Source organism: Cyprinus carpio, chromosome B22 (assembly GCF_018340385.1).
Source record: "Cyprinus carpio isolate SPL01 chromosome B22, ASM1834038v1, whole genome shotgun sequence".
Classification (NCBI taxonomy): Eukaryota; Metazoa; Chordata; class Actinopteri; order Cypriniformes; family Cyprinidae; genus Cyprinus; species Cyprinus carpio.
Genome location: NC_056618.1, coordinates 35,061,416 through 35,085,422, shown reverse-complemented (window position 1 = coordinate 35,085,422; position 24,007 = coordinate 35,061,416). Strand labels below are relative to the sequence as shown.

At 37.3% G+C, this 24,007-nt stretch overlaps 3 protein-coding genes across 6 annotated transcripts; all 3 read left to right on the top strand.

Moving 5' to 3' along the window:
* Positions 1-1,220: 1,220 nt before the first annotated feature.
* On the top strand, positions 1,221-24,007 carry LOC109085763 (antihemorrhagic factor cHLP-B-like). 4 transcript variants are annotated; one of them, XM_042748874.1, is made up of 8 exons: positions 1,221-1,490; positions 1,651-1,758; positions 1,884-1,968; positions 2,135-2,301; positions 3,305-3,421; positions 5,159-5,233; positions 5,331-6,078; positions 23,884-24,007. In XM_042748874.1, exons 1-7 carry the CDS (start codon positions 1,272-1,274, stop codon positions 6,063-6,065), a joined length of 1,506 nt encoding a protein of 501 aa, XP_042604808.1. In that variant the 5' UTR covers positions 1,221-1,271; the 3' UTR covers positions 6,066-6,078; positions 23,884-24,007. The 4 variants fall into 4 exon arrangements, with proteins under 4 accessions (XP_042604808.1, XP_042604809.1, XP_042604810.1 ...); XM_042748875.1 differs by lacking the exon at positions 23,884-24,007 and having other exon boundaries at positions 5,331-5,496; positions 5,551-6,202; XM_042748876.1 differs by lacking the exon at positions 23,884-24,007 and having other exon boundaries at positions 5,331-5,793; positions 5,848-6,202.
* fetub (fetuin B) lies at positions 11,571-14,832 on the top strand. The gene is made up of 7 exons (XM_042748872.1): positions 11,571-11,820; positions 12,296-12,409; positions 12,515-12,602; positions 12,693-12,859; positions 12,937-13,050; positions 13,156-13,242; positions 14,042-14,832. Exons 1-7 carry the CDS (start codon positions 11,623-11,625, stop codon positions 14,723-14,725), a joined length of 1,452 nt encoding a protein of 483 aa, XP_042604806.1. The 5' UTR covers positions 11,571-11,622; the 3' UTR covers positions 14,726-14,832.
* ahsg1 (alpha-2-HS-glycoprotein 1) lies at positions 16,053-24,007 on the top strand. The gene is made up of 7 exons (XM_019076247.2): positions 16,053-16,317; positions 18,003-18,110; positions 18,233-18,317; positions 18,485-18,651; positions 19,729-19,845; positions 23,526-23,600; positions 23,698-24,007. The coding sequence occupies exons 1-7, from the start codon at positions 16,099-16,101 to the stop codon at positions 23,842-23,844; spliced, it is 918 nt and encodes a 305-aa protein (XP_018931792.1). The 5' UTR covers positions 16,053-16,098; the 3' UTR covers positions 23,845-24,007.

The window sequence follows — 24,007 nt, the reverse complement described above, 5'->3', positions numbered from 1 at the left end:
TATGCCACAGGTGCTGTCCATAAAGCTCATTCTTGTTTCTAATTTCACAGGTCATAGATAAATAATTGTAAGATTTTTAAACCATTTTGTCTGGGGCGTTACATATAGTTAAGTATTGAGAGACAGTAACACCATTGACAGACAGTAAATTGCCTTTAAACACAAAGATATTGTGTAGAAACTTTCTTACTAATAAAAACTTGATCCCATTAAAGTTCACAACAATTCTATTAAGCAACTGAAGCTTCAAGTACTGGTCTCAAGAGTCCAAAGTCAGCGCTCGATTGCAAAATAGATTAACATGGACTACAGACCACTGATAGGCATATGTTGGATAAACTGGACATAAAATAAAGTTTATATTGATTTCTTATGTCTTTTCAGTGGATTTATCTGCAACAGTAATGTTAGGTTTTTGAAATACCTTCATTGTTGGACTTATATAGTAAAAGTATATAATATATAAAGTTATAAGTTCTAAGAGTTATAAAGTGTATACACTACTTGTCAAAAGTTTAGAATAATTAAGATGTTTTTTATTTATTTATTTTTGAAAGAAGTTTCTTATGCTCACCAAGACTGCATTTATTTAGTGATTTATTTCTCATCTCTTATTATCTTTTTTTATTATCTTATTATGTATTTTTAATAAAAAAAAAAAAAATATAAATATACAACAAAAATATAAATTTACAAGGTAGGTAGGTATATATATATATATATATATTTTTTTTTTCTTCATATATATATATATATATATTTTTTTTTTTTTCTTTCCAGCAAGGATGCATTAAATTGATCAAAAGTGGACAGTAAAAAGATTTCAAACGGCCCAAAATTGCAAATAAATGCTGTTCTTTTGAATTCAGCTATTCAGCTAAGAATCCTGAAAAAAAAAAATCAGTTTCAAAACTATTATGCAGCCAAAACTATTTTCAACATTTATTATAATAAGAACCCATTGAGCAGTAAATCTGCATATCCAAATGATTTCTGAAGGATTATGTGACACGTGAGGCAGTATGCCCCATTAATCATAATTCAGAAACTACTTTAATTCAAACAAAACATCAGTGTCAAGGTGAAGTCTGCTAATAGTTAGTGTGAGTTAACAATTACCTCTGACATTACATTCCCTCATGTCCCTCTTTCATATTTGTTTTTGATGTCATTTACATTGGCAAGCATCTCTGGCACGAAATTGTTTGCTTATTTCCCCCTGCAGTGTATATTATAAAGGTCTGGACGAGCGAGGGGCACTTTTTCATGTCATGTCCATGTGCAGCATGAGAGAGCTGGTGATATTAGCAGCGTTGGTCTCGGCTCTACACGCAGCCAGCCTCCTGACAGGCACTGATGTGGTATATAAGTGCCAAAAAGATCAGGACAAGATTGCTACATTAGAAGCTGAGAGCTTTATTAATGACCATCACCGCCATGGATACAAATTCAAATTTGTCTCACAGGACAGTCGCAGTGCAGAGAAGAAGGTGAGGCTTTGTGACACTGTCTTCCTGTGGATGTTTTCATATCTACATATGGTGTAAAAGCTTGATTTCAACCACAGAAAAAGAAGATAAATTAAAAGGAAAAAGTAAAAGAAAAATAATATGATGTGCAAATGCTACAAATTGTCTTTCTTCTGTGCAGACTGATCCTTGTGAGGTCGTCTTGGGAATAACTCTAGAGGAAACTGAATGCCACATCGTGAATCCCAAACCTTTAGATCAGTGTGAGACTAGAAAGGAAACACAGACGGTGAGCTGAACATCACAGATCTTCCAAACCCTAATTTGAGAAAATATTGTTTTTTTTCACTCTGAATAGAGTGACTTCTGTAAGTTGGGCATGTATTTAACAGCCTTTTAACATCTCTCTTAAAGAAAGTGACAGCAAAATGTAATGTGACTGTCTCTAGTGTTGAGGGAAAAGCAGCTGTGAAGCGCTACATCTGTGACACCGAACCAGGTAAACAAATCAATAGAATTATTGTTTTATTAGAAATTTGACATATCTAGCCTTTTAAATAACCCATAGTAATGTTTAAGGTCACTTTGTCAAAGAGTAAAGAAAAGGTAATACATCTCATATAAGTTACTTCTTGATTGTATATTGCTCCTGTATTTTGTCCCAGCTTCACATGAAATACTTGTGACAAAATGCCCTGACTGCCCCGGTCTGCTGCCCTTGCATGACCCGAAGGGTCTGGAGAGTGTGAAAACTGCCCTGCAGAAATTCAACAAAGAATCTGATCACAAGTCTTACTTTAAACTGATGGAAGTGGGGAGGATCAGCACCCAGGTGATATCTCTCAAACTTGTTTTAAGCTTGAATATTTAACACAACAACATGAGCGGAAACACTTCTAGCGACACATGCACCATTTCATTCCAAAGTTCATTAAGGCCTTGATATACTCGTGGTGAAGCTCTTCTGAAAACAGCAGTTAAGAAGGTATCGGATCATAGAAATGTGGTTATGTTTGGTAATTCTTCTGCAGAAAGTGAAAACTTGAATAGTGAATTTATTGACAACTGAAGGTAAAGGCCCACACACATCAAACTGACATAAAAAACTAGCGCCGACAAAAGCTGCTGTATTGTTGCCTCAGGACATCTGTGTCTGAGCCAAAAAGTAAAAGTTGAGCTTGAACTCACCACAAAGAATAGAGTTAACACATAACTAGCATGTATGTTCTGTGCCTGAATGAGAGGAAATAACTCTCCAAACCAGCAGGTGGCGGTAGTCTGTATTCATCAATCAATGACAGGAACCAGAAGAGCTAGGGCTGTCCTGGCTTAACATTTTCACCCCATCTCACTCACCACAGACATATTTGATAAAAATTATAACAGATGAAGATAAAACATGAGAAGAGACTTCTGTGTTTATGCTCTTGATTTCATTGTTTACTTGCTTTCATCATTCTTTTCATGCACCGGTTTAATAAGCCACCAATCTGTCAGCTGAAAAGTCTGACAAGTGCCAAGGTGCGGTACAAGTTGAGTAAAATCACTTTTTTTTATTATAGCACTTCGTACAATAAAGATTACTTAAAAGCTCATCTACAGAAGACAATAGTGTTGTTATCCATCTCAACACATCGCAAAAACGAAACCAACAAATGCTTAACTTATAACCACCAACGTGCAAGAATTTATATCGCATCTTGAGTAGATGTTTCTGGCCCACAGCAATTCTGTTGTATTGGACAATACTGTGACATAAACAGACAACTTTTTGAATATGGTCATTATGCTCTTTGCTGTTTGCATGTTAACAGAATATTTCTCTGTTTTCTTAGTGGATGTTTTCAGGTCAGAGCTTCTTTTCTCAGTTTGCCATTATGGAGACAAACTGTACAAACAAGGAGGCACCCCAGAATGAAGAATCATGCAAGGCTTTATGTGGGGAGAAGGCTGTAAGTGCACAAGAAGTTCATTACTTTATAACTTATTTCTTTAATTACTATAATTAAAGGGATATTTCACCCCATAATGAAAATTCTGTCATCATTTACTTGCCCTCATGTTAGTCCAAACCTATTCCTTTAAGGCAAGATGCTACAAGCAGCATAATTTTTTCAGGCAGTGGTCAATTAAAAAATGTTGGCTTCCATAACGTTTAATGTCAGACTAGTGTAAAGAAAACATACAAATTACAAATTATGTGTTTAGGTCTTTTTTTTTTTCTTTTTTTTTTTTTACACTTTTTGTGTCTAAAGATTTCAATCTCAATACATCCTTAAAGGCTGTGAGTTTGTTCTCCACTTCAGTAGCACTTACATACACCAGTCTTTACAGCTTTATGCTATCTATATTCCGAAGGCTTTTAAACAGGGGTATGTGTATTTGCCTGAATTTATACAACACTTCATTCCTAAAAATATGATTTATTTTATTCCTAAAATATGGTTCTGGTTGTTGACAATATTCTGATAACAGATAATATGGCAACAAAATGAACTAAGACTTCTGAAATACATGCAAATTAGTGCATTAAATAGAAAATGCCTCATTTGTATATTTAAACAACCTTTATGAAAACTTGTAATAGAAAACAATTATCTTAATGTATTTTGATTAATCAGTGGGTAAATTATGTTTATTTCACACAATTCCCTTGTAGTGTCTTCCCTTAACAGTATAGGCAACTTCATTAAAGGGTTAGTTCACCCAAAAATGAAAATTAGCCCATAATTTATTCACCCTCAAGCCATTCTATGTTTAGATGATTTTCTTAAATTTTCTTATATTAAAAATTATACTGGCTCTTCCAAGCTTTATAATGGCAGTGAATGGGTGTTTTTTGTCAACAGTCCAAAATAAGTCCAATAAAGAGCGTGCATTCATAATAAAAAGCTCCAGGGGTTGAATAAAGGCCTCCTGTAGCGAATCAATGTGAAAAATATCCATATTTAAATCGTTATAAATTTTCTTTAACTTCCACTAACTGTCATATGCGCAAGCCATTCCTGTGGATGACGTAGGATGTCGGCGTAGTGTAAGCTCCGGTGAGAATTTGCTAGTCTCATGAGAACCAGCGTTTGTTTACAGGAGCAAAGGAAGCAAAGTTTCCTTACTTTAGCAAAGGAAAACCAGTCTCCTCTTTTCTTATATCGAAATCCTCCGACATTTTTCTTTACAAATCCTCATTTGTACTTCTAATTGGTGATTGGCATTTTATTTTGCTCTCTGCTCCGCGTTTCCATGTTTGAGACTAATCACCGGTGCATGCAAAACACATACATTCTACCACATCCATGAGAACGGCTTCTGTGTATGACAGTTAGTGCAAGCTAGAGATAAGTGTTTATAATGTTTTAAATATGAATATTTTCCTTACAAAAACACATCGATTGTCTACAGGAGGCCTTTATTCACCTCCTGGAGCCATGTTAGGCATGTTTTATTGTGGATGGATGCGCTTTATTGGACTTCTTTTGGACTGTTGAACAATAACACCCATTCACTGCCATTATAAACCTTGGAAGAGCTAAGACATTTTTTTATATATAACTCCGATTGGATTCTCCTGAAAGAAAAAAGTCACATACACCTAGGATGGCGTGAGGGTAAGTAAATCATGGGCTAGTTTTAATTTTTGGGTGAACTAACGTTTAGGCATGTAGTTTTGAATACCTCTCTCCTTTCTCTAGCGGTATGGCTTCTGTAAGTCCACCAAGGTTGGAATTGAGGAACCAGAAGTGGAATGTGAAATTTATGAAGCTAAGGTAAACATCTCAATAACACACTCTTAAACTGGACTAGTAAGACCCAGTTATTTTATTCTGTCCGGCTATAAAATGCCTTTGATCTATTTGTTTCCAGAACATAACTCATCCATGGAAACACCCTGCTCAGTCAAGAAGAGACTGTAAATTCCAGGGTTTTCCACCAGGACATCGTCCAGGACATGGTCCCCCTCATCGCCCAGGACATGGTCCCCCTCATCGCCCAGGACATGAAGGCCATGACCACAAGGACAAAACACCAGATCTAAGAGGGCATCCAGAACATGCAGGCCGTGACCCCAAGGACAAAACACCAGATCTAAGAGGGCATCCAGAACACGCAGGCCGTGACCCCAAGGACAAAACACCAGATCTAAGAGGGCATCCAGAACACGCAGGCCGTGACCCCAAGGACAAAACACCAGATCTAAGAGGGCATCCAGAACATGCAGGCCGTGACCCCAAGGACAAAACACCAGATCTAAGAGGGCATCCAGAACACGCAGGCCGTGACCCCAAGGACAAAACACCAGATCTAAGAGGGCATCCAGAACATGCAGGCCGTGACCCCAAGGACAAAACACCAGATCTAAGAGGGCATCCAGAACATGCAGGCCATGATCACAAGGGCCATCCAGAGCATCCACAGCTCTGTTCAAGAGGCCCTTCAGGAGTTCCAGAATCAGTGCCTGAAGGCCGCCATGAGTTCCCATGCCATGGCTTTGTAAAAATACCCCCCTCTATTTATCCAATCTGCCCCTTCCCTCCACCACGTCTCTGCAGAGGCCCTCCAGACTTGATACATCCTCCTTCACCTCCTTCTCCTCAGTAATTAACACTAAAATCTATGAAGGAACATTCAGATTTCATCCCATGTTGCAGGGTTTGAAAGAGTAAACATAAAAAATTGAACAACACAAGAGTGTTAATGTCTCCAGAATGTTCAGTCCAATAAATATTCTTTACTGACCTGTGTGGTTAATGAGTGATAATGGTCTCAAAACACAGCTGAGATCACAGCTCACATTTTGGGTGTTGCAATATTATAAAACTGCGGTGACAAGAAAACCAAATCACATTTAACTTTAGTTAAAGTCAGGATAGCTGTAAAAGGAGAAGTTGCCAATCTCACAAACAAAACTAAGTATGGTGTCCCCTACTCAGAATTAGTGCTCTGCGTTTAATCCATCTAAATACACACACATGGCAGTATGTATTGAATACACACACACACAAACACACCATAGACGCACACCTGCAGCCATTTTTGCTCACTTTAAACATTCTTTAACTTCTCTCTTTAGTCCATAGAGACCATTTGCTGTGGTGATAAACGCATCAACACATGATCAGCCATGTTTTCTGTCTCAATGAGAAAGTAGCAGATGCTATCATTCTTAACACCAAAAGAATTAAGAGTTTAGAATTAAAGCTGTAACTTTTTTTGGTTAAAAATGATCCGGCTATATCGCATGTGAGGATGCTGCAGGTGGCGGATCATTTATAGCCTTTTCTCACAGCAGCAGGAATAATTAAATTTGTAATCTAGAAAGGATTGTGTGTTTATGAAACACAAGTGACTGAGATTAAATTATTCCAGTTTTACATGTGCATCTGATTACAAATAGCACAAGATTACACAAGATTTGTATTTTAAAGAGAACCAGTTCTAAGGAAAAATAATTTGCTTTTTGGGTTTAAAGAATTTCTTTACATGAAATTCAGATGGTATGACAATTAGAGATTAGACTGTACAGACATTGAAACATTAACAATTTGTGAACAAAGTATAATGAAAATAATAATTTGCATGGTTTGATGTGATATGAGCTAAGCGATAATTAGATTTAATTTGGTAGCACAATTTATTGTAATGTTTTTTTCCTCAGTTGGCCAGAACAAAAGTGCAAGACTTGTTACTTACTTGTTCAGATGCCAATATCCAGTGAAAATTCTTATTTGGGTCAAATTTCCAAGACTTATAATCTGTGATTCCTCAGTAATGTATCCACAATGGTGTGGGGACTGACAGCCACACATCAAAACATTCATTTGCACTGGAGCCGTGCCACAGCACAAACCACATAATGAAGATAATACCACAAATAACTGCAACTGCAGGTTTCAAACAGAGATTGTGACACAAGAGGTAAAACTTAAAGACTGCAGCTTTAAGAACTAAGTCATAAACATTGTACTTCTCCTGACTGTGAAATCCCTTTCGTTGCACACGTTTCTGAAGATTCTCAAACATTTGAAATAAGTGGCTGAAGTTTCTCTGATATTTTCAGTCTGATTTTACCAGTTTGTTCAGCATATTTCACTGTGGACTGACACAGTGTACATTAAACTTTATAAACAGGCTGTTATTGAAGGTCCAGTTAATACCTTATCAAAAACAAACTTAATTAATATACTGTATAATATACAGCACAAGCTTGTGCAGCTCATGTAAGAGGAAGTTTCTTAAAGGCACAGCAACAAAAAACTGTTCATTTTTAAAACTTTCTTAGCATTACATGTGGATGATATATTATATCATATGACCCTTTTAATCATACAAAACACTGTTCACAACTTTCTACAACAACATGATATTTACTTTTACAGTTCAAAGTAGCACAGTCCAGAGATCGCTGTGACATAATGTTATGTTTACATGGAAGAGTTTAAAAAGAACTTGCAAAGTTTAAAAGTCAATATACATGGTTAATACAATTAAAAAGTAGTTACAAACTGAGGCACAGTCTAAAGATCAATGAAATCATTAACACATCACTTAATGACATACTTTATTGGAATAATAATAATAATAATAATAAAAAAAGCCAGAGATGAGGTTTCAGGGTTTATTATCAGAAAACAGTGAACTAACATACACACACCAAAGTATCAAAAGTTATTTATGACAACTAAACCCATAACCCAAAGCAGTATATTATTTAAAACAGTCATAAGGATAATGCACAACTAAAAACAATAGCATATTGTACAACTGTACAATTTATTTAAGTTTTGAATTCAGAGGGTAATAAATCAAAACCCTCACAGATTATATATGCAATTTATAAGTAAAAATACACAAACATTGAAATAGTATATTTTTTTACTAGTATATATATATATATATATATATATATATATATATATATATATATATATGTCATTTTTATTTTAGTATTTCATAATAATCATAATTATCATAAATTTTCATCATAATTAAAGTTGGGGAGAAATAGATAGATAGAGTGTGTGTGTATATATATATATATATATATATATATATATATAGATAGATAGATAGATAGATAGATAGATAGATAGATAAAAATGAAAACTAAAAGAATTTCAAGTCACATGAGCCAATATTTTATTCAAAATAGAACATATGTAACATAACAAATGTTGAAACTGGGAAATGTTAAATTTGATGCCTGCTACAGATCTCAGAATAGTTGGGACGGGGCATGATTACCACGGTGTAGCATCTCCTCTTCTTTTCAAAACAGTTTGAAGACGTCTTTGGCATCAGGGTTATGAGTTTCTGGAGTTTTGGTGTTGGAATTTTGTCCCATTCTTGCCTGATATAGGTTTCCAGCTGCTGAAGAGTTTGTGGTCATCTTCGACGTATGTTTCATTTAATGATGCACCAAGTGTACTCTATAGGTGAAAGATCTGTACTGCAGGCAGGCCAATTCAGCACCTGGATTCTTCTACTATGAAGCCGTGCTGTTGTAATAGCTGCAGTACGTGGTTTGGATAGTCTTGCTGAAATACATGTTGTCTGGAGGGGAGCATATGTTGCGTAAAAACCTTTCAGCATTCATAGTGCCTTCCGAAACATGCAGGCTGTCTATACCGTATGCACCCCCATACCATCAGAGATGCTGGCTTTTTAAAATGAACGCTGGACATGGCGTCCATGAATTCCAACAAGAATGTCAAATTTGGACTTGTCTGACCATGAAAAGAAATGTCTCAGTTTTTCAAAATAACCATGTACGTGTAAACGGGGCGTAAGACATCACTTTTATAGCTAATCATGTTACAGACCTGAGGTCAATTAACTTAATAAATTGTTAGATGTTCTCCCAGCTCAATCTTTTCAAAATGTCTTGCTTTTTCAGTCCTTTGTTGCCCCCGTGCCAACTTTTCTGAGACCTGTAGCAGGCATCAAATTTGAAATGAGCTCATTTAGTGGATAAAAGTGTCAAATTTCTCAGTTTAATCATATTTTATGTTCTCTGTGTTCTATTGTGAATAAAATAATGTGATTTGAAAGTCTTTTAGTTTTCATTTTACTCAAATTAAAAAAAAAAAACATTTCTGGAATTGGGTTGTATATATACAGTCGTGGCCAAAAGTTTTGAGAATTACATAAATATTAGTTTTCAAAAAGTTTGCTGCTAAACTGCTTTTAGATCTTTGTTTCAGTTGTTTCTGTGATGTACTGAAATAATATTACAAGCTTTTATTGACAATTACATGACATTTATGCAAAGAGTCAGTATTTGCAGTGTTGGCCCTTCTTTTTCAGGACCTCTGCAATTCGACTGGGCATGCTCTCAATCAACTTCTGGGCCAAATCCTGACTGATAGCAGCCCATTCTTTCATAATAACTTCTTGGAGTTTGTCAGAATTAGTGGGTTTTTGTTTGTCCACCCGCCTCTTGAGGATTGACCACAAGTTCTCAATGGGATTAAGATCTGGGGAGTTTCCAGGCCATGGACCCAAAATTTCAACATTCTGGTCCCCGAGCCACTTAGTTATCACTTTTGCCTTATGGCACGGTGCTCCATCGTGCTGGAAAATGCATTGTTCTTCACCAAACTGTTGTTGGGTTGTTGGAAGAAGTTGCTGTTGGAGGGTGTTTTGGTACCATTCTTTATTCATGGCTGTGTTTTTGGGCAGAATTGTGGGTGAGCCCACTCCCTTAGATGAGAAGCAACCCCACACATGAATGGTGTCAGGATGCTTTACTGTTGGCATGACACAGGACTGATGGTAGCGCTCACCTTTTCTTCTCCGGACAAGCCTTTTTCCAGATGCCCCAAACAATCGGAAAGGGGCTTCATCGGAGAATATGACTTTGCCCCAGTCCTCAGCAGTCCATTCACTATACTTTCTGCAGAAGATCAATCTGTCCCTGATGTTTTTTTTTTGAGAGAAGTGGCTTCTTTGCTGTCCTTCTTGACACCAGGCCATCTTCCAAAAGTCTTCACCTCACTGTGCGTGCCAGATGCGCTCACACCTGCCTGCCTGCTGCCATTCCTGAGCAAGCTCTGCACTGGTGGCACTCCGATCCCGCAGCTGAATCCTCTTTAGGAGACGATCCTGGCGCTTGCTGGACTTTCTTGGACGCCCTGAAGCCTTCTTTACAAGAATTGAACCTCTTTCCTTGAAGTTCTTGATGAACCTATAAATTGTTGATTTAGGTGCAATCTTAGTAGCCACAATATCCTTGCCTGTGAAGCCATTTTTTATGCACCGCAATGATGGCTGCACGCGTTTCTTTGCAGGTCACCATGGTTAACAAATGGAAGAACAATGATTTCAAGCATCACCCTCCTTTTAACATGTAAAGTCTGCCATTCTAACCCAGTCAGCCTGAAATAATGATCTCCAGCCTTGTGCTCGTCAACATTCTCACCTGAGTTAACAAGATGATTACTGAAATGATCTCAGCAGGTCCTTTAATGACAGCAATGAAATGCAGTGGAAAGGTTTTTTTTGGGATTAAGTTAATTTTCATGGCAAAGAAGGACTATGCAATTCATCTGATCACTCTTCATAACATTCTGGAGTATATGCAAATTGCTATTATAAAAACTTAAGCAGCAACTTTTCCAATATTTATGTAATTCTCAAAACTTTTGGCCACGGCTGTATATACATATATTAAACAGAGTCAAATGTAAAGTTTAGTATCCTGTTAATTAAATCAGTAGTCAATCATTGGGGACACACACAGCAAACAAATGTCATTGTTTCTTGAGAATCCTCCAAAAATGTAAGTACAGCAAAGATAAAACCACTCACCTCATGTTGCAACAAGTGAAGTGTTACAAAATCCTCATTTTAATTGATTAGGCTACAACAGCAGTTCACAAACTCTGGAGGTATTTGAACTCTGCTTCCAACAGTAAGCCATACAGGACTACAGCATGTTGCAACCTGCCCTCTTCTTTAATCAATCATCCATACGATCACAGTCATTGTGGAGCCTACTGATAAGAGTGAGTGTATGGGGGCTGTGATGTTGATTGAAACTGAATCATGTGTCAGTAACCTATCAGCAGTAGACAGAGGGGATTGTGTCGTATATATAAGCTTCCATAGACCATCTAGATTTTGGTACTGTGTCTGGGAGCAAGACTGTGGCTCCACCATGAAGCAGTGTGTGGTACTGATGATGGCTTTCCTGTGCGTCCATGGGGCCCCTGTGGATGTTTTGGCCCCCGGTTCTTGCAAAGATGCTATAACAAGCAGTGCTGCCGCTGAAGCTATGAACAAAATCAACCTGGACCGCACTGAGGGTTACATTTTCAGCCTTGATCGTCTCACCAATGTCCATCAGATGAAGCATGTGAGTAATTTGCAGAATCCCATGTTCTTATGGATACTTTTACATTCCAAATTAACATCCACTAGGGTGATCATTTAAATAGTCATTTAATCTCAGATGTGTTTCTATGGATCCTATAAGGCAACTCAGTCCTTTAAGAATCAAATTAAATTCTGCATCAAACTGAAATTATTTGGTGAAATTATATTTGAATCTGATGTCTGTCTATAGCAGTGATCCTCAAATCTGGCTTGCGAGATCCACTTTCCTGCAGAGTTTAGCTCTAACCCTAATCACCTGAATTTGCTAATTAGTGTCTTTAGAGTCATTAGAAAATCAATGGTAGGTTGGTTTGTTTGGTTGGAGCTAAACTTGGCAGGAAAGTGGATATCGTGAGCCAGATTTTAGGGTTACTGGTCTTTAGGGATGCAATACCTTTTTATTTTACTTATTTATTTTTTACAAATGTTTACAATATTTTTTTATTTTTTTTTAGGGGGAGACAGGAATTGTCTTCTATCTCACATTTGATGTTTTGGAGACCAAGTGTCATGTCATCAGCAAGAAAAACTGGAGAAACTGTGAAATCCGAAACCCTGAACAGTACCCAGTATGGTTTTGATAATTCTTAAAAAAAAAAAAAAAAAAAAAACACCCATAAAATAACATTTTAATGATGTTTGTTCATCATTCTAACAGTATTTTCAATTGACAGGTCTATGGACAGTGCAAGGCCGTTATGTACATGAACAGAGTTCACAGAGTGACCCGTCTGTATAAGTATAGCTGTACTGTGAGACCAGGTAAAAACCAATGACCAGCCAGATGTTTTTTATCATCATATGCAAAGATCATCAGAAGGCAAATCCAATAAAATAACATTCCCTTGGCAGTGCCTGCCTCCAAAATCAGAGAACGGTGCCCAGATTGCCCTGTACAGCTCCCAGAGGATCATGAAGCAGTCTTGAGGACAGTGAAGATGGGCATGGAGAAATACAATAATGAGAGTGCACTGGCAAACTACTTTGTTCCTCTAAACATTACAAGAGCTTTTTCTCAGGTGAGTAAGTGAGCAAGTTACTTAGGATGAAAAGAATGAAAGAAAAACACTGTATATTGATTAGTTCATCTTTGTAGCGTGACTTCGGAAGATTCTACAGTGTGGAGTTCACCATCCAAGAGACGGTCTGCTCTTCCAAAACCAATACTGCTGATGTCTCTAAATGTGAGGTCATGGCATGTGAGTTTGCGGTGAGTGACAAGGAGATGCATACAAATTCTGTCATCATAAGCTGTGTTTGTCTTTGCCAATAAAAAGGAATGCTTTTCACACGTTACTGATCTTTCAATGTTTAGCACAAAGGATTCTGCAAAGCCTCTCACTCTGTCACAATCACTGGCGAGGAGCACCTTAGTGTTCATTGCGAAATCTTTGAACCAGAGGTAAGATTACCCATTTCCAGCAGCATTGAGTGTGTTTGTGATCAAAACAAACCACTTTTCTTAAAGGGCTAATTCACCACTGTCAAGTTTTAATAAAACGTGGTTGTCAATTACACACTGCTTATTTACAAAGTGTTGGGGAGTAACTAGTTACATGTAACGGAATTACGTAATTTAATCACAAAATAAATGTAACCGTAATCAGTTGCAGTTACTGAGAAAAAAATGTTATTAAATTAGTTGCTTATGAAAATGTTAAATATTACAAAGGGGGTTACATCTGAATATTTTCACACACATTCAGATTTAATTGATTTCTTTCATAAATTACATTGACTGCTCTAAAATATGAGACCACAATATTTCCGGAGTTTAGGACACAGAATAGGGCACATAACTATGACAGGAAACATGTTTCCTGTCATAGTTATTCAAAGATATGATTTTATTATGATTTTAAATGTGTATTTCACCTCAGAATGATCTCAGTTTAAAGCCTGACAGTAATCAGTGTTGAGTCCTACTGTAAGATTAACCCTGCCTGCTTTAAAGGTTTTAAAATGATTAATAGTTGAAAACATTAATTTAGAAAAGTAATCAAATGTAATCAGTTACATAACTTTAATAAAAGTAATTGAAATAGTTACACTACTACTTATATATATATATAATTTCAAAAGTAACCTTCCCAATACTGCTACCGACATAAAAATTCAAAGCTAGTTAAAAATCAGCAAAGATATTCTTATATACTTTATGGCATTTTCTTATTGTGATTGTAATGTATTCTTGTTTTTAGGCTGCTGTAGAGGAGAAGAAAAAACACTTGATTGGAGGTGAACTGGACCACAGCCATAGCAGCACAACTGGCTCAGCTACTGGACATGACCATGACCATGACCATGACCACACCAAACCCCAGGCACATAAACATGACCATGAACACACCTCAGGGCACCACCACGCACAGGGACATGGCAAGGATCAAGGACACACCCACTCTCACGATCATGACCATGCTCACGCCCATCATGCCAATGCCCATGAGCACGGTCAGGACGAGTGGGAGCACCATCACCACCAGTATGGTCACAAAAAGGGCGAGACCCATGAACACGACCATGAGCTGGTCCTGGACCACGAGCACAAACACAGACATCTCCATGAGCACGAGCATCAACACCACCACCACGATCATGAGAATCAAACTACAGTTAGGCGTCCTGATGGCATGGTCAATGTCCTTCCTCCCATGGATAAGCCCATGACCCTTCCATCCTTTCCTGACAAGCCCGCTGCAGGACCTGAGCAGCCCTCCACCCTCCCGTTCCACCCTGACCCCCAGATACCAGGACAAAGGGAGCCCACCATCCATCCCTTCCCTGACACCATCTCCCCTGAGTGTCCTGCACGGTCCAACATCCAAAATGGACTCCTCAAGCAGATCATCAGCGAGGATCCGCTCTTTAAACCCACTGTGTAGAGACCTTTGAATAATTAATGTACAGTGTAATAAATACTGCAAAGGTAATATTATAAATACTGCAGTGTAATATTATGCTGTGTGCAATAAAGAATGTTTGGCCATCATTGCAAGTTGTGGGATGTTTATTTTCGATGCACAGCATTCATCTTCATTAGATATGGTTGAGCAAATCTACAGTAACCTGCTGAGATCAGGCATGTTCATTTCTCACATCTGTTCCTGATCTTTCACTGCTTAGCACAAAATATTCTGCAAAGTTAATAAGTTTTAAATGAAGATAGATAGATTAACTTTCTCAAAACTTTTTCCTTCTCTAAACTATTTATCAAGTGCCCGGGATCTCTCATCACCATTGCTGCTACCTGAATGTGATGCATCAAAACACTACGGAGACACACATGATCAGTGTTGGGGGTAACGCATTAGTTCTAGAATAAATGTGAATTTGCATTAATTCATCCCACTCGCAAAAAAAAAAAAAAAAAAAAAAAAAAACTGATGTAGTATTAATAAAATTTATTAAAACAGTGAAATGCAAACTCAGAATATGACGCAAACCTGCAATAATTAAATATGTTAACACAAATGTATCTAATCTAATTTTATTAAGTAATGTTTTTGCTGCTGACCTTTGATCCCGTTCAACCATACTAATAAGCAAAAATGACTTCAGATAAACTAACAATTGTGCTTCATTGTTTTTTGTTTTGTTTTTTATTGCTGAAGAGTGTTGAACCTTCTTCTCCTGTGTTCTACTGTACAGACGTGAAATTACTTTTCCATCAGCCTGAGATTTAATATTCATTACACTTTTTGGTGTGTAAGGGCTTTTACATTTGCTATAAATAGAACTTATATTAAAAACAATCAATCCCTGCTCATATTTAAAAAATAACGCAAAAGTAACGTTACACATTACTTTCCATAAAAAGTAACTAAGTAATGTAATTACTTTTTTTAGGGAGTAACACAATATTGTAATGCATTACTTTTAAAAGTAACTTTTCCCAACACTGCACAGGATATAGATTATCATGGCAGAAGTAGAGCTGCATCTTTCAAAGTGAACTATCTGCACCATATTGAATTGCAAAGCAATATAATTTTTCCATCAGACTACATCATATTTGATTAAATAGTAATCATAATTCAGAAACTACTTTAATTCAAACAAAACATCAGTGTCAAGGTGAATGAGTTAATAATTACCTCTGACATTACATTCCCTCACGTCCCTCTTTAATATTTGTTTTTGATGTAATTTACATTGGCAAGCATCTCTGGCACTAAATTGTTTGCTTATTTCCCCCTGCAGTGTATATTATAAAGGTCTGGATGAGCAAGGGGCACTTATTCTTGATTTACCGTTCATGTCAATGTGCAGCATGAGAGAGCTGGTGATATTAGCAGCGTTGGTCTCGGCTCTACACGCAGCCAGCCTCCCAACAGACACTGATGTGGTATATAAGTGCCAAGAAGATCAGGACAAGATTGCTACATTAGAAGCTGAGAGCTTCATTAATGACCATCACCGCCATGGATACAAATTCAAATTTGTCTCACAGGACAGTCGCAGTGCAGAGAAGAAGGTGAGGCTTTGTGACACTGTCTTCCTGTGTATGTTTTCATATCTACATAAGTGTAAAAGAGTGATTACAAGTCAAATCAAGTCAAGTCTGCTTTATTGTCAATTCTTCCACATGTACAGTACATACATACAGAGAATTGAAATTGCATTACTCTCAGACACTTGGTGCATACAGATAACACTAACAGTAGAAAATTAAATACAGATAATAAAATATAATGTACAACTATACAAATATACAAATAGGTCATGTAAAAAGAAAGATAAGTAAAGCAGCACAAGGCACATGGCAGATAGAGTGCAAACCAGTGAAGTAAACAGTACAGATATAATGATTGTAGTACAAAAGAGCTTATTCGGTCTGATTAAAGTGTCAAAAATCTCAGAGAACAATTCTTTATTTAAACTGACAGAAGAGGTAGTTGAATGAGGTCAGTTAACTGCTGAATGAGGTAGTGAGCAGACCAATGCTGTACAAAGTGTCTGGTGCAGGTCCCAGTGTGTAAGTGGCCAAATAAAAGATTTTCTTGATGATACTTTCAATCAGTGAAGACCTAAACTTGAAAAATACTTCCCAGATTTACTGGGAACTTTTTGTTGATTCATGAGCACTGGCTATGAAAAAAGCAACACTGGAGGAGCTTGATGAACCTAGACGTAATGTTATTATTTGGCCAGGTGGCTCACCTCGCTCCTGTAGTTTGTCTCATCTCTGTTGCTAATGAGACACACCACAGTCGTGTCATCTGCAAACTTAATGAAGAGGTTGGAGTTGTGTGACGGTATGCAGTCGTGGGTCAGCAGAGTTAAGAGTAGGGGGTTTAGCACACATCCTTGGGGGGCCCCAGTGTTCAATGTGATGGTGCTGAATGTGTTTCTGCCGACCCGTACTGCCTGAGGTCTTCCAGTCAGAAAGTCTAACGGCCAGTTGCACAGCGAAGTGTTGAGCCCCAGCTGGACCAGTTTGTTAATGAGCTGTTGAGGGATGATTGTGTTGAATGCTGAACTGAAGTCTATGAACAGCATTCTGACGCATGAGTCTTTTTTCTCTAGATAGTCAGCTGATCGAGCTGAATAGCGCAGTCTGGAATGCTGTTGCTGAGCCATGTTTCTGTGAACACAAAAACACAACAGTCCCTTACAGTCCTCTGAGTTAAGCGTAGTAACCGGATGTAGTCCAGTTTATTGTCCAAAGAGTGTACGTTAGCCAGTACGATGGTGGGGATAGCTGGCTTGTGTGGGTTAGCTGTTAGCCTAGCCCGGATACCTCCGCGCTTAACCCTGCTTGTGGCGCCCCCGCTGTGGCTGAGATGCAGCAGTGGGGGTCGGTGATGGTGAAGGTCTCCGGAGCAGACCGAGATCCCGCAGCTCTTCGGCGTGCACAGAGTTTAACTCTAAAAAAGTGGTTCTGCCGACATCGAGCAGAAGCTCACGACTGTATGTGCATCTAAAGACAGGTAGACATGGTGAAGATGTACAAAAACACTGCAACTCACAAGACAAAAAACACGAAAACATGGTTCTGACGGGAGAGAGAGAAGCCCCTGTGTGTGGATGCGCCGTCATCTTGGGAACTATGTCAAAAAGAAAAAAAACACAGAAACAACCACAAAGATGATTAATTTAAAAAAAGTAAAAGAAAAAAAATGATGTGCAAAAACTACAAATTGTCTTTCTTCTGTGCAGACTGATCCTTGTGAGGTCATCTTGGGAATAACTTTAGAGGAAACTGAATGCCACGTTGTGAATCCCAAACCTTTAGATCAGTGTGAGACTAGAATGGAAACACAGACGGTGAGCTGAACATCACAGATCTTCCAAACCCTAATTTGAGAAATACTGTCTTTTCACACTGAATAGGGTGACTTTTGTAAGTTGTGCATCTATTTAACAGCCTTTTAACATCTCTCTTAAAGAAAGTGACAGCAAAATGTAATGTGACCATCTCCAGTGCTGAGGGAAAAGCAGAAGTGAAGGACTACAACTGTGACACGGAACCAGGTAAACAAATCAATAGAATGATTTTTTTTTTCTTTAGAAACTCATATCTAGCCTTTCAAAGAACCCTTGATAATGTTTAAGGTCACTTTGTCAAAGAGTATAGAAAAGGTAATGCATCTCATATAAGTTACATCTTGATTGTATATTGCTCCTGTATTTTGTCACAGCTTCACATGAAATACTTGTGACAAAATGCCCTGACTGCCCCGGTCTGCTGCCCTTGCATGACCCGAAGGGTCTGGAGAGTGTGAAAACTGCCCTGCAGAAATTCAACAAAGAATCTGATCACAAGTCTTACTTTAAACTGATGGAAGTGGGGAGGATCAGCACCCAGGTGATGTCTCTCAAACTTGTTTTAAGTTTGAATATTTAACGCAACTTACACGAGTGGAAATGCTTCTAGCGACACATGCACCATTTCATTCCAAAGTTATGTCAAAATGCAACTCATTAAGGCCTTGATATACTCATGGTGATGTTCTTCTGAGAAAACAGCAGTTAAGAAAGTATCTGATCACAGCAATGTGGATATGTTTGGTAGTTCTTCTGCAGAAATATCACTTTGGGAAGCTGCTTCAAACTTTCAAAATGATCTCCAAATGAACTTTGTTATTCCAATTGAATACTGAATTTTGTTGGCCCAGACACACCAAACTGACGTCAAAAAACTAGCGCCGACAAAAGCTGCTGTGTTGTTGCCTCAGGACATCTGTGTCTGAGCCAAAAAGTAAAAGTTGAGCTTGAACTCACTGCAAAGACTACAGCCAACAGACAACTAGCATGTATGTTCTCTGCCTGCATGAGAGGAAATAACTCTCCAAACCAGCAGGTGGCGGTAGTCTGTATTCGTCATTTAATAAGGGGAACCAGAAGAGTTAGGGCTGTGCTTGCTTACCATTTTCACACCAATCTCGCTAACCACAGATGTATTTTATAAAAATGATCACAGACAAATATAAAAAATTGAGAAGAGCCTTCTGTGTTTATGCTCTTGATTTCGTTGTTTACATTCTTTCGTCATTCTTTTCATGCACTGGTTTAATAAGCCAGTTATCTGTCAGCTGAAAAGTCTGACTAGTGCCAAGGTGCGTAACAAGTCAAGTAAAATCACATTTATTTGTAAAGCACTTTGTACAATAGAGATTGTTTCAAAGCTCTCCTAGAGATGACAATGGTGTTATTTTCCATATCAACACACCACAAAAACTAAAGCAACAGATGCTAAAACTATACAACCACCAAAGTGCGAGAATTTCTATCGCATCTTGAGTAGATGTTTCTCGCCTCACACAGCAATTCAGTTGTAGCTGACATTACGGTGGCATAAATAGAAAGTTTTTTGAATATGGTCATTATGCTCTTTGCTTGTAAGTGGTTTGCATGTTAACAGAATATTTGTCTGTTTTCTTAGTGGATGTTTTCAGGTCAGAGCTTCTTTTCTCAGTTTGCCATTATGGAGACAAACTGTACAAACAAGGAGGCACCCCAGAATGAAGAATCATGCAAGGCTTCATGTGGGGATCAGGCTGTAAGTGCACAAGAAGTTCATTACTTTATAACTAGTTTCTTTAAAGGGAAAGTAAAATACCAAGTAAAATACACAGTCAAGGTCCAGAAAAGTATGAAAGTATGAAAATCAGTGGTTCAACCGTAATGTTATGAAATGACGACAATACTTTTTGTACACAAATAAAACAAAAATAACAACTTTATTCAACAATTTGTCTCCTCTGTGTCACTCCACATCAGCGTAGTGCCATTTTGGCAATTTTGAGTACACAGGCAGCGTACGCTCTTCTGTATCAGCCGCGACACAGGATGAGCCATTTTCTTTCAAATCAAAGTGTAAATATACGTAGAAAACGTATCCTTGTGGTGCGGCTGACACAGAAGAGCGTATGCTGCCTGCGTACTGCTCAGATTTGCTAAAATGGCGCTACGCTGATGTGGAGAGACACAGAGGAGACAAATTATTGAATAAAATCGTTATTTTTTTGTTTTCTTTTCATACAAAAATTATTCTCGTCGCTTCATAACATTACAGTTGAACCACTGATGGCAGATGGACTATTCTGATGATGCATTTCATACTTTTCTAGACCTTGAGAGTGTAATTTACTTGGCAGTCTATGGGACAGTCATAGGCCTCCCGGTTTTCATCCAAAATATCTTAAATTGTGTTCCGAAGACGAACAAAGCTTTTATGGGTTTGGAACGACATGGGTTTAAGTGATTAATGACAAAATTTTCATTTTGTGGTGGAGTATCCCATTAATTACAGTGCACAGCATAAATGAGTACACCCCCTCCAAAACTTAATAAATTCTGCAAATACTCTTTACTTAAAAGACATGTTAGGATTCTTTGGAGATGTAATGTTCCAACAAGTCTGGTTGATCAGTTACCAAAGAAGAATTTCAAAATTAATCAGGAAAATAAGATTTTCTTATCAAAGTGATAAAATGTTGTGTTGCAAAAATGAGTACACCCTCCTGAAAGTTGCTAAATAAAACAACAACAACAACAAAAAAGTTTAAGGCAATTTTGATCAACAGGTAAATATGTTAAACCAACACCTTTAAAGACAAGTATTTTCCTGACAGTTAAAAGTGTTATATACCCCACTGAATCATACTCAGACTTAATGCTGGAATTACCTACTGTAGCAAAGCATAATAAACTAATTTAACCTCTTCCAAGGCCCATATTTACAAAATATAGACTTCTAGTAATCCATACTCTAGTCTCAAGAGACCAAGTCAGTCATTTCGGAACCAGAAGCATCCTAAATGTTTTAGTGTTGCTAGAGGAGGAGTAAAGTGAGAAGTGCTTGGTACCCACAGTGAAGTTCAGTGGTAGTAAAGCTTTTATATAGGGATGAGTGAATGCTGACGGTGTGAGGGAGTTGTGCTTTATCAATGCTGGCATGAATTCACACACCACTGTGTGATCTAATACAAAATCTTGACGCAGAATATGCTACCCTCTCCTCATTCCCTGAGTTATTGGTCATTTTTTCAACATGACAATGATGATATGCATTCTTCCGATGTGAAAATCTTTCAGTGGACATGTATTTCACCCAATCTTAACAATCTTGAGCACCCGTGGGTGATTCTGTAGAGACGAGTTGAGCAACACTCCCCATTAAAATCCAGGGCATTTAAGGAGGTCATCCTTTAGGATATAAACAGGCAGATGTGGCAATTTGTCATGAACTTGTACACTCAGTGCCAAGAAGGGTCAGAGCAGTATACTTAAAGTTCTGGAGGACATACTTAGTACTAGAATATTATACATTTGCTGAATTAAATCTGGAGTGTACTCATTTCTGCAATCCTTTCGTTTAAACAAAATTGTCTAATTTAATATTTCTACAGAAAATATTGGCATATATTTCTGTTTTTATTAAGTATATGTTTAAAACATTTCAATTTTGCCATCTTTCCATGAATTATATTACTGATCATTAAGACAATACATCTGCTATGTTTATTGAGAGGGGGTGTACTCATTTATGCTGAGTACTGTACTATAATTAAAGGGATATTTCACCCAAAAATGAAAATTTTGTCATCATTTACTCACCCTCATGTCGTTCCAAACTTGTATGAGTTTCTTTCTTATGTTGAACACAAAAGAAGATATTTTGAAGATTGCTGGTAATCAAACAGGTGATGGTTCCAATTGACTTACAGTAGGTGGCCAACCAAAATGCCTACTCTTCATCAACTGTTTGGCTCTTCAAAATATCTTCTTTTGTGTTCAACATAAGAAAGAAACTCATTCAGGTTTGGAATGACATGAGGGTGATTAAATAATGACAAAATATTCATTTTTGCGTAAACTATTCCTTTAAGGCAAGACACTACAGGCAATATAATTATTTTTTTTCAGGCACGGGTCAATTTGAAAATGTTGGGCTATATTTGGCTTCCATAACATGTCTAATGTCAGACTAGTGTAAAGAAAACATACAAATTACAAATTATGTGTTTAGGTTTTTTGTTTGTTTGTTTGTTTTTTTTTTTTTTACACTTTATCTGTTTATGTCTGAAGATTTCAAACTCAGTACATCTTTAAAAGCTGTGAGCTTGTTCTCCACTTCAGTAGCACTTACATACACCAGACATTACAGTTTTATTCTGTCTATATTCTGAAGGCTTTTACACAGGGGCATGTTCATATATCATTTGCCGGATTTATATTACACTTTATTCCTAAAAATATGATTCATTTTATTCCTAAAATATGGTTCTGGTTGTTGACAATATTCTGATAAAAGATAATTAAGCAACAAAATGAAACAATTTTGAAATACATGCAAATTACTGCATTAAATAGAAAATGACTCATTTGCATATTTAAACATAACCTTTCTGAAAATTTGTAATACAAAACAATTCTTAATGTACTGTGATTAATCAGTAGTAAATTATGGTGATGTTACACAATTCACATGTAGTGTCTTGCCTTAACAATATAGGCAACTTCATTAAAGGGTTAGTACACCCAAAAATAAAAATTAGCCCATGATTTACTCACCCTCAAGGCATTCTAGGTGTATATGACTTTCTTCTTTCAGACAAATCCAGTTGGAGTTATATTAAAAATTGTGCTGGCTCTTCCAAGCTTTATAATGGCAGTGAATGGGTGTTTTTTGTCACCAGTCCAAAAGAAGTCCAATAAAGTGCATCCATCCATAATAAAAAGTGCCTCACACGGCTGTCATATGCTCAAGATGTTCCTGTGGATGACTTAGGATGTTGGCGTAGTGTAAGCTCCGGTGAGAATTTGCTAGTCTCACGAGAACTTCTGTGTATGACATTTAGAGCAAGCTAGAGAAAAGTGTTTATAATGTTTTAAATATGGCTATTTTTCTTATATTTCTAACAAAAAAAAATCGATTGGCTACAGGAGGCCTTTATTCAGGCCTCGGGAGCCATGTGAGGCACATTTTATTATGGATGGATACGCTTTATTGGACTTTTTTTGCACTGTTGAACAATAACACCCATTCAGTGCCATTATAAAGCTTGAAAAAGCTAGGACATTTTTAAATATAACTCCGATTGGATTCGTCTGAAAGAAAAAGGTCATATACACCTAGGATGGCTTGAGGGTGAGTAAATCATGGGCTAATTTTCATTTTTGGGTGAACTAACCATTTAAGCATATAGTTTTGAACACCTCTCTCTCTTTCTCTAGCGGTATGGCTTCTGTAAGTCCACCAAGGTTGGAATTGAGGAACCAGAAGTGGAATGTGAGATTTATGAAGCTAAGGTAAACATCTCAATAACACACTCTTAAATTGGACTAGTAAGACCCAGTTATTTTATTCTGTCTAGCTATAAAATGCCTTTGATCTATTTGTTTCCAGAACATAACTCATCCAATGAAACGCCCTGCTCAGTTCCCATGCAATGGCTTTGCAAAAATACCCCCCACTATTTATCCAATCTGCCCCTTACGTCCAATTCTTCTCAGCAGAGGCCCTCCAAACTTTGTACGTCCAACTGGTAACTAACGTCTACTCGTCCTCGTCCTCAGTAACTAACACTAAAATCTATGGAGGAACATTCAGATTTCATCCCATGTTGCAGGGTTTGAAAGAGTAAACATAAAAAATTGAACAACACAAGAGTGTTAATGTCTTCAGAATGTTCAGTCCAATAAATATTCTTTACTGA

Bases quoted from the DNA above. Each gene is read 5' to 3' on its own strand.
- fetub (XM_042748872.1), top strand. From the start codon at position 11,623: ATGAAGCAGTGTGTGGTACTGATGATGGCTTTCCTGTGCGTCCATGGG. The intron at 11,821-12,295 runs GTGAGTAATTTG...ATTTTTTTTTAG, and splicing joins ATGTCCATCAGATGAAGCAT to GGGGAGACAGGAATTGTCTT. The intron at 13,243-14,041 runs GTAAGATTACCC...TCTTGTTTTTAG, and splicing joins GCGAAATCTTTGAACCAGAG to GCTGCTGTAGAGGAGAAGAA.
- LOC109085763 (XM_042748874.1), top strand. From the start codon at position 1,272: ATGTCCATGTGCAGCATGAGAGAGCTGGTGATATTAGCAGCGTTGGTC. The intron at 2,302-3,304 runs GTGATATCTCTC...CTGTTTTCTTAG, and splicing joins TGGGGAGGATCAGCACCCAG to TGGATGTTTTCAGGTCAGAG. The intron at 3,422-5,158 runs GTAAGTGCACAA...TCCTTTCTCTAG, and splicing joins CTTTATGTGGGGAGAAGGCT to CGGTATGGCTTCTGTAAGTC.
- ahsg1 (XM_019076247.2), top strand. From the start codon at position 16,099: ATGTCAATGTGCAGCATGAGAGAGCTGGTGATATTAGCAGCGTTGGTC. The intron at 16,318-18,002 runs GTGAGGCTTTGT...TCTTCTGTGCAG, and splicing joins GTCGCAGTGCAGAGAAGAAG to ACTGATCCTTGTGAGGTCAT. The intron at 18,111-18,232 runs GTGAGCTGAACA...TCTCTCTTAAAG, and splicing joins CTAGAATGGAAACACAGACG to AAAGTGACAGCAAAATGTAA.